General features: G+C 57.2%; 1 protein-coding gene across 1 annotated transcript; it reads right to left on the bottom strand.

The window, feature by feature from the left end:
* Nucleotides 1–3,740: 3,740 nt before the first annotated feature.
* GPR37L1 (G protein-coupled receptor 37 like 1) lies at nt 3,741–8,040 on the bottom strand. Its single transcript, XM_039227558.1, has 2 exons — nt 7,333–8,040; nt 3,741–4,586 (listed from the first exon to the last, which is right to left on the bottom strand). Exons 1-2 carry the CDS (start codon nt 7,960–7,962, stop codon nt 3,774–3,776), a joined length of 1,443 nt encoding a protein of 480 aa, XP_039083489.1. The 5' UTR covers nt 7,963–8,040; the 3' UTR covers nt 3,741–3,773.
* Between the last annotated feature and the right edge of the window lie 843 nt (nt 8,041–8,883).

The raw sequence follows: 8,883 nt of genomic DNA, 5'->3' as shown, positions 1-8,883 counted from the left end.
TCTGCCCCATCCCAGTCCTTTCCCCCACTTGACCCCAGCCTTCAGCGCTGGTTCCCGCCCCCCTCCTTCCTGCCCACAGCTGCTGCTTCAGAGCCTTGCAGGCCCTGCTTACCCAAATCCGGGGCCATCTTGACCCAGTTTTGCAGGAAAGCCCCGCCTCTCCCCTGCTCCGCCCCCTTCAGCCTCCTGTCCCCACCCGAGAATAGAACCGGCTTCTCCAGCAGCTCCGATTTCTCCTCTCTTCCTGCCTCTGCAGGAAGAAGGAGCCATGGGTCCTTTATATCTGGGAGCGGGAATCCCAGGGCACAGGGTCTTTGGCTTCCAGGGTCCTGGGCCTGCCCCGTTGGCTTTGACGATGCCCGGGGCTTCCTCCAGCAGGTACTTTCTAGTCAGAAAATGACTTGCCTGGAGAGGTAGTTCCCCTTTGCCAGAGGAGTCGGAGGAAAGAATGTGGATGGAACTTGGCAAATGGAGCAAGATGATTTTAAGGTGTCTCCCAGCTCCCGAGGAATAAGAAATGTGCCCCCTGGTTAAGGAGGTTGAAGCTGGGGCCAGGCTGCCCCCCTGCGCTACTGGCTGCAGAGGTCGCAGGGGTTGCCCTTGGCCTAGGAGGCTGAAAGAGGCCTGACAGTCACTCATGTAGGGAGCAAGACAGGCCAGGTGTCAGGCCTGACCAGCCTTTCCCCGTCCTGAATCCCCCGATGAAGGGTGACATTGGAGCTTAGACAGGATGAGCGGCTTACTAGCAAGCAGGCGCCTGCACCTACCATCCTACCAGGGTGCCTGCACACAGCAGGCGCCTAATAGGACCTAAAGAATTTGTGGAAGTTGGACAGGGAACAGGCTGTGCATATATGCGTAAATCGTTGGGGCCCTTTGATGTCCCACAGCCTGGGTGAGTTTGGGGGGTACCCTGGCAAGCCTACTCTGTAGTACTAGAGAATTCATTTCCCAAAAGGAAGGAAGAAAAGGTGCCAGGCGTCATGCCAGATGCTTTATACATCTTGTCTCATTTAATGACTGTAGCCCTCCGTGAGGAGTTGTTCCCATTTTACAGATGAGGAAACTGAGAGGCTCAATGACTACGTCCAGCCCAATCGAAGGGAGGCGATTCCCAATGCAAAATGCATGCGCTCTCTGTCCTCGACTCCCAGCTGAAGGGGGAGTGGATTGCCCTCTCCCCCTCTGGCCTCAGGGTCTGAGGGCTGGTCGAAAGTCCACCCTAAGGGGGAGGGAGAATGTCCGTCCTGCCTCTGAGCATCCCAGCTCAAATCCGCCACCCACTGCTGTGCCAACCTGCCCCCCCCCACCAGAAGCCCGGGACCCCTGAGCAACAAACGCCACATTGTTCCCCCAGCTGGCCCAGGCTGGAGGGACAGTGGCTCTTTCCCAAGGCCCTGCTGGTCTGCTGACTAATCTTGCAAGCCATTCACGTCGGCAGGCATGGAAGGCAGGGCTGGGGGCAGGGCCCCGGAGACACCACCTTCCCCCTCACATCAGCTCTGAGCTGGCCAACCAGCAGGAGGGAGAGGCAGGGGTGGGGTGCCCTCTGTGGAAAAGTCCCCCCAAACAGGATGTCAAGCTGCCGCCCCCCCCCCCGCCCTCAGCCTTCCATCCTCAGCGCCCCACGAGTGCCAGACTTCACCTCAGCTCACCCCACGCCCCCTCCCTGCATCCCATAGGAAGCTACTGGTGCATCTTTAACTGGGGGTAGGGATGGGGGTAGAGAGGGAGTTGGGAGAGTTTGTGGAGAAAATGGCCCCAGTATCTTCAGTGCAGCAAGCCTGCCTTTGGCTCCCTCTCCAACCTGCCCCCCACCCACCCATCTTAAGTTTCTACAGACAAAGCTGAAAGCTTCAGTCACTGTGGCAACAGGTCTGCTGAGAAATGGGTGGGTGTCATTCCCCAGCACAAAGAGTGTGCGCATGGCAGCTCCGTCACTTAGCAACGGCCTCCCTCTCTCTTGGCGTCACCCGTCCTGGGGGTGGGTGCCAGGAAGAGAGAACAAGGCCATTAAGATCCCCAAGAGAGAGGGAAAGGAGGCTTGGGTCCGGGCAGGGCTGAGGCCAAGGGGTGTGGGTGGGGTGGTCAGAGGAGAATGGAGTCCAGTGCACTCAGCAACCTCTGTCCCTCTCCATCCCTTCCAAGGCCCCGTGCTGATGTTCTAGGTGGATCTGGCGGGCAGAAGTTGCCGGTGGGACCCAGAGCTGCACTTGCGACAAAGCAGGGCTTATGAGGGGGGGAGTGGTTTGTGGCCTAGGCCTAGGTGTCCCTCCTGGTTGGCCCTGTGCCAGCTCCTCTAGGCCCAGACAGGGTGAAGGGGGCCTTTGGAAGGACCCCAGAGGGGGACCCGGCGGAAGAGGGACACCCGGGACAGGGCCAGCAGGAGGAGCTGAGAGGGTCTCTGAGGGCACAGAATGGAGCTCTGGCTGCCAGAGAGGGGTGGGGGGGACCCAGGGGGCGGACAAGGAACAGGCAGCTGGGCCATCTACAGGCAAAACAGTCTGTTCTAAGAAACGGAACAAGAACAGCTCTCAGAGTCAAAGAGGCTGGAAGGCCCCGGGCTCACCGAGGAAAGGCTGCTGGTTTCTCTAAAATGGGGGCTTTGTGGAGGAGGGGGAACAGAGGTGGGGGCTCCAGAAGAGCTGTTTGCAGCCTTTTGACTTCCCAAGGATGCTCGGGCTCAGGCCAGGACAAAGACTCAGCATGCCACCTCCCAAGCCCTCCATCCACTCTGCCCCTCAAAAGCCATAGAGCCAGGGCACCTGGGTGGCTCAGTTGGTTAAGCGTCTGACTTCGGCTCAGGTCAGATCTCATGGTTCATGGGTTCAAGCCCCGCATCAGGCTCTGTGCTGACAGCTCAGAGCCTGGAGCCTGTTTCAGATTCTGTGTCTTCCTCTCTCTCTGCCCCTCCCCCACTCATGCTCTGTCTCTCTCTGTCTCAAAAATAAATAAACTATTTTTTAAAAAAAAAGCCATAGAGCCATAGGGCTAGGCAGGACATCAGCCACAGGCCATAAAGGGCCAAATGCGGCCGGGAGGCATCCCCACAGGGTGCCGCCTGTCCTGGAGAAGGGCCAGGTGCATCCATGCATTGTCAGGATGTGGCAGAAGAAAATCCAGTGGGCACAGGGATGGTTCTACCTAGTTTATTGTTTTTGAAGAAGGCCCTTCTACAGGGGGTTACCTACATTGGGGGAGAGGGGAAGGGTGGGCACAGGGCAACCCAGGATATGTCAGAGAAGGAAGAAGAAAGAGAGAGAAATCCTCCAGAAGAAGAGAAGGTGCCAGGAGGAGGAGGTGCCTAGGGCTGGGGCGGACCTGGCCCAGAGAAGAACCAGGCAGGACAGGCCCCCAGAGGGCCCCGTATTCTAGGACGGATGAGAGTCAGAAGGCAGTGCTTAGAGAGGAGCCAACTAAAGGACAGCAGATTCCAAGACAGAGGCAGGTGAAGTGCTAGCTCCCAGCTGGGGGACTGAGAGTTTCTAGGCAGTTCTAAGGACCCGGAAGCATGACCACCCACCGAGGACAGGGCTGGAAGACCCCAAGAGACAGACGGGGAAGGCCCTGTTGGGCGAAGGGGCTTCGACATCCCCGATCCCCGACAAGAGGAACCAAGTCACCCTCTAGACAGCAAGACGGGCAGAGGAGCAAGACCTAAGGGGCCAGAAACACCAGACACAGGCTGGGGGGCACCCTCCCCGCCCGGCCTTGCCCCTGCTCCTGTGCCTCCCACGCCGCCCCCACCCACCCCCCAAGCTGCAGCTTGGCCCTCAGCAAGGCGTGCCCAGGGGCAGGAGCGGGGGCGACTCCCTGGGCTTGTGGAAGTAGATGGAGGAGGGCAGCTCGGTCTTGAGCTTGCTGTCCGAGCCGCCGGCGCCCGAGGGCTCCGAGGCACCACCGCACTCGGCGCAGCAGCAGCAGCAGCAGCCCAGGAAAGCCCGGCCCAGCGGCCTGCAGATACACAGCAGGAGCACAGGGGTGATGGCGCCCTTGAAGAAGATGGAGAACTGGTTGATGAGGCCCAGGAGGTCCAGGGTCTGGCGAGTGAGCTCGGTGGAGAGGTAGGCCACCACGATGTTGCAGACGTTCTCAGGGAGGGTGCAGAGGGCGTAGACCACGGTCAGGCCCACCACCGTGCTGTTGAGCTGGCTCTCACACTGCTCGTGTTTGCCTGCCCGGCACTCGGGCTTCCTCCTAGGAGGGCTCCGCACCCGCCACGTCACCAGCTGGCAGGTGACCGTGAAGAGGATGGGCAGGCAGAAGTAGCAGCCAAAGTACCACCACATGCGGGCGTTCTGGTATGTCATCACCAGTGAGTAGAGGGACTCAGGCAGGCTGGCCGAGGGTTTCATGATGCATGAGTCCACAGTGCCCGTGGTGGGGGCAGGCTCCTGCGACAGCTGCCACAGCAGGAGCTCGGGCATGGCCAGGATCATGGAGCCCACCCAGATGACGGCCAGCTTGGCCAGGATGGATTGGCACCTCTCGATAGGCCTCACCTTCGGTAGGGTGCTGGTGGTCACGTGGAAGCGGTCGATGCCCAGGGCGCAGAGACTGAAGGTGGTGACTCCCAGAGAGGAGACCTGCGGGCAAAGGTGCAGAGGAGGAGAGAAGCACCTGGTCAGACCCAGGGGGCAAGAGAGGAGGCATGGCTTCTGGTTTAGATGGGAACCTGGGTGGTAAGTGTAGAAATGAGAGTAATGACAGCCACCATTTAGTGAGCAAACATTTTCCGCACATCGGGCACTTCACGTACATTGCCAGCTCCTTGCAGTAGACCATCATACGGATGAAGAAACTGGCTCGGGCAGGATGAGTGACCTGGGGGGTGGCAGAGTTGACATCCACATGCAGACCGGCCTGACTCTTTCCACCCTGCTTCTTTGCCTCTTGGGCTAGGGAATGAATGACCTGGGTCCCCCAGACCCATATGCTCTCTGAGAGACTCTGGAATATCTTCTCTAATGAAGAATCAAGACAAAGGCATAGGAGTTTTGGGTCTTTGCATGTCCTTCCATCCCCAGATCCCATGATCCCATTATGCGCATCAGGTGAAAGATTTTTGAAATACGGCTCACACACACACACACACACACACACACACACACACTCTTCATCCTATCCAAGAAAGCTGGGGGCCTGGCTGTGTGAGGAAGCAGTCTGTACCCACCCTCCCTGATGCTATTCATTGAGCACACAGAAAAATCACCCTGTGAGCCAAGAGAAAAAAGCCAGAGCAGCAGGGGAAGAAAGTTCCAGAGAGAAGAGAGGAAGAGAACCCTCCCAAGCTATCAGATGATCCTCAACCACATGCAGGGATTGTGCTCAGATCCCCCTTTCTGTCCAAATTCTTCCCTCTTCTGGCTGGGGGAGCACAGTCCCTGGCTCATTAGCACAGCCCCCAAGTGATCTTTGTGAGAACCGGCACCCCCCACTCCCTTGGCAGGGGGAGTCCAGGCCTGCGGAAGAGCAGTCTTTGGGGCTTGGACAAAACCACAAATGAAACACAACAATCCAAGTTGCCTTCTGCTCCCTCCTGAGGGTCTTCCTAGGACTCTTCCTATAGAAGGGTCCTGGGGCAGAGTATTTTCCCTCAACTCCTCCCCATCCCCCAGCCTGAGGAGGGACTCTATCAGCTCATGGACCATCTCTGTCCCCCAGGAGGTGTGGAGCAGGTGGCGCAGGAGGGTGTGGGCCACAGCCTAGGTATTAGGTATGTTGAGTCCCATAGTAAGGCAGGGCAAGCTTTCATGCAGACAAGAGTTCACATGCATCCACCCTCCTCCTCCCCTGCCCTTAGACCTCTTCCTGGTAAAACCCACCACTTACTGAATTATTTGAATTCTAAGGACTTTGTCGATATTCCCCATTTAATCCTTCAAGAATTCATTAAGATAGTTATTATTATTCCCAGCTTACAGATAGGGAAAACTGAGGTTTAGACAGATTCAGCAGCTTGCCTAGATCACTCAGCTAGTGAGGGGCAAAGCCTGGTTCCTAATCTAGTCCTCTTGTCCAACCTCTCACAGCGTACCTGGGTTCTGAGCCCCAGATGATAACTAGGAAGCCGAGGCTGGCCCCAGCCATAGTCTTCTTTCAGGTTTGAGTACCTTTGGGCCATGCTTAGGCAGTCTCCCTGGGTTGGGAAGGACACAAAGGGCTGCACCAAAATGCTGAGCCTCAGTCTGTCCAAATATGAGATTATCGCTAATATACAGTGAACTGGGGACAGAGTTGAGAATAGAACCTATGTCCCAACGTCCGATACTGATGCCTTCTCCACTCAGGCAAATCACACACGTCCCACAACATCATCTGCTCTCCGGAAGAGCAGCAGCCTTCGTGGGGAGGCCACCGTTACTCCAGTCCTCATTAGTAGCCCCCCGCCATAACCAAAATTTAAAAGGTTGCTGGCCTAGTCTGTGCTCCTATACAGACACAGTGGCCTTGCTGGGTCTTACAGAAATGCACATAGATTGGTATATTTTTGTAATGTTTGGATTAGGTTCTCTGTATCGGGTCTATACATCCATCATCACCCATGTGCCTGTGTTAGGTGGAAGTTCACAGAAATGAGGACAGTAATGCATTTTAAAATTGTGGAATAAACCTGCTGGTAGGGCCATCTGGTCTACCCCATGGCTGAACAATAAGCAAATCAGACAGGAGATGTGACCTGTCCAGTGATACTCAGTATGTCAGAGACAGCAACACTAAGCCCCTCACCCCCAGGCTCCAGCAACCAGAACTAGGTATTCCCTTTTAGAGAGGGACGACAACAGTCACAGTAAGGAAGGGACTTCCCTTCTGCCATTTGTGTTCAAGGGGAGTAGATACTAACCTGATCTAGGGGAGCTACAGAAGACTGGGCTCTCCTTTCACCCACTGCTTAGGGAAGCAGGATATTCAGAAGTCAAAAGGGGAGCTGTGGGTGCAGGGCAGCGGCCTGGCACAAAGGGAGAAAAAGAAGACACACAGTGGACAGAGCTATTTCTTGGGTGGAAAGACAGAGGGAGGGTTAAGGCAGAGAGAGGACAGCTCAGAGTAAAGAGAAAGGGAGAGAGATCTGCCTTAAGGCTGCTCCTGAAGTAAGAGACCAGGCCGGTGCTGGCCCCCAGGGCTCCCACACACCTTCCTGTTCCCCCTACGTGCCTTGGTTTACCTGGGAGCCACCAGGAACCAATACAGCATTTGTCTCCTTGCCAAAATTGGGGAAGAAGCAAGGCAGAGCTCCGGGCTTCTGGGGTCCTGCACACCCACACGTCCCACTTCGGACACCCTGACGGATTTGCAGCCCCAGAGCTGAGCTCCGGTAGCACACACACTCACCTCCATGAAGGGCACGGCCCGGCAAGAAACGTCACCCAGCAGCCTCTGCTTGGTGATCTCATTGAAGATAACAACAGGGAGGCAGAAAAAGAGGACCAGAAAATCCCAGAGGGCCAGGCTTGCGAGGATGGAGTTCCAAGCACTCTTCAGGTAGTAGCTGTGCCACACGATGCACATGACCGACAGGTTACCCACGATGCCTACAGCAAACAGCACCAGGGCCAGGAGCATGATGGCATAGGCACTGTAGGAGCTCTCGGTCACCGGGTACAGGGGGTTCTGAATCTGCAGCCTCTGACCTGGCGTCCCCGTCAGATTGCCCCGAGGCTCCTGCCTGCCACCTGGGCTGCCCCCGTTCTTGTCTGGGTTGGGGCTGGTGGCCACCAAGGGCTTGGTGGGCTGCAGGCCAGCAGGGTGGATGGGCCGCGGGTACTCAGCCCACTCCTCGGGCACATACTGCTGCACCTCCCTGGCCTCGTCATCCTCAGTGCCTCTCTTGGACCGGCTCTGCTGCTCCTGGGCCTCGGCTCTGTGCCTGCCCGAGTGCAGGGGGGCACCCCCAGCGGCTCTGCTTGGCCCCGCAGCCAACACCACAGCAAGAGAGATGGCCAGTGGCCACGGCCACTGCATGGCCGGATGAGCAGGAGGGAGCTGCCCCACGAAGAGCAGGTGAGAGCGAGGGACCCAAGTGCCGGGCTGACCGGAGAGAGGCAGCTGGCCGCTTGGTCCGCCTCCAGTCAGGCGTGGCATCGCCAGCCTGCTCCAGTGGACCCGAGCTGCTCCCTCCCACCCCGCTGGCCAGGGACCGGCCAGGGCCCTCTGCTGGACATAAAGCATTCATCTCGCCCTCCAGGACACTCATCCTCAGGCCCCACCGGGCACCAGCAGGTCAGACCTGCGGAGCCCACCTCAGAGGCCACCTGCGCCCAGCCGCTGAAGAGGAGGCTGGAGCCCGGAGAGGGCAGGTGGCCTGCCTAGGGTCCCACGGTGTGGAGAGGCACACCACGGACTAGAACACAGGCCTTCAGACTCTGCCCCAGGAGGCGGTGCTCTGACAGCTCCTACATTTGAAACTCATTTATTGAACACTCCCCAGATCCTAGCACTCGGCCGACGAACAACAGCTCTCTGGGAGGAATGCTATTACTACCACTTTCCAGGCTTTCTGCCTCTCACCACAGAGCTGATACACAGTAGAGCCAGGCTCCGGACCTGGATCTGACTCCAGAGCTTTGAACTCAACAGGCACAAGTGAGTCCATCTGCCTGCCTCCTAACCACATGAACTCCCCTCGGAAAACAGCAGAATCAAACATTTAAAACCACGTTCTGACCCAGACACGTGATGGATGGACATTTGCAATGGCCGATATTTACTGAGCACCTGCTACACTCCAGACAGTCAGAAAACAAATACAGAAAAGACCTCGGCCACCAAGGAGCTTTCAGTCCAGAGGGGGAAAGGGATATGTAAATAAATAATTACAATTCAGCATGGGAGATGCTGTGAAAGGCAAAGAACAAGTCTGAACCCAAAGGAGCCTGGAGGGAT

Source organism: Hyaena hyaena, unplaced genomic scaffold (assembly GCF_003009895.1).
Source record: "Hyaena hyaena isolate Hyena2069 unplaced genomic scaffold, ASM300989v1 scaffold_28, whole genome shotgun sequence".
Taxonomy (NCBI): domain Eukaryota; kingdom Metazoa; phylum Chordata; class Mammalia; order Carnivora; family Hyaenidae; genus Hyaena; species Hyaena hyaena.
Note: the sequence above shows the minus strand (reverse complement) of the source record. Positions and strands in the feature narration are given on the sequence as shown.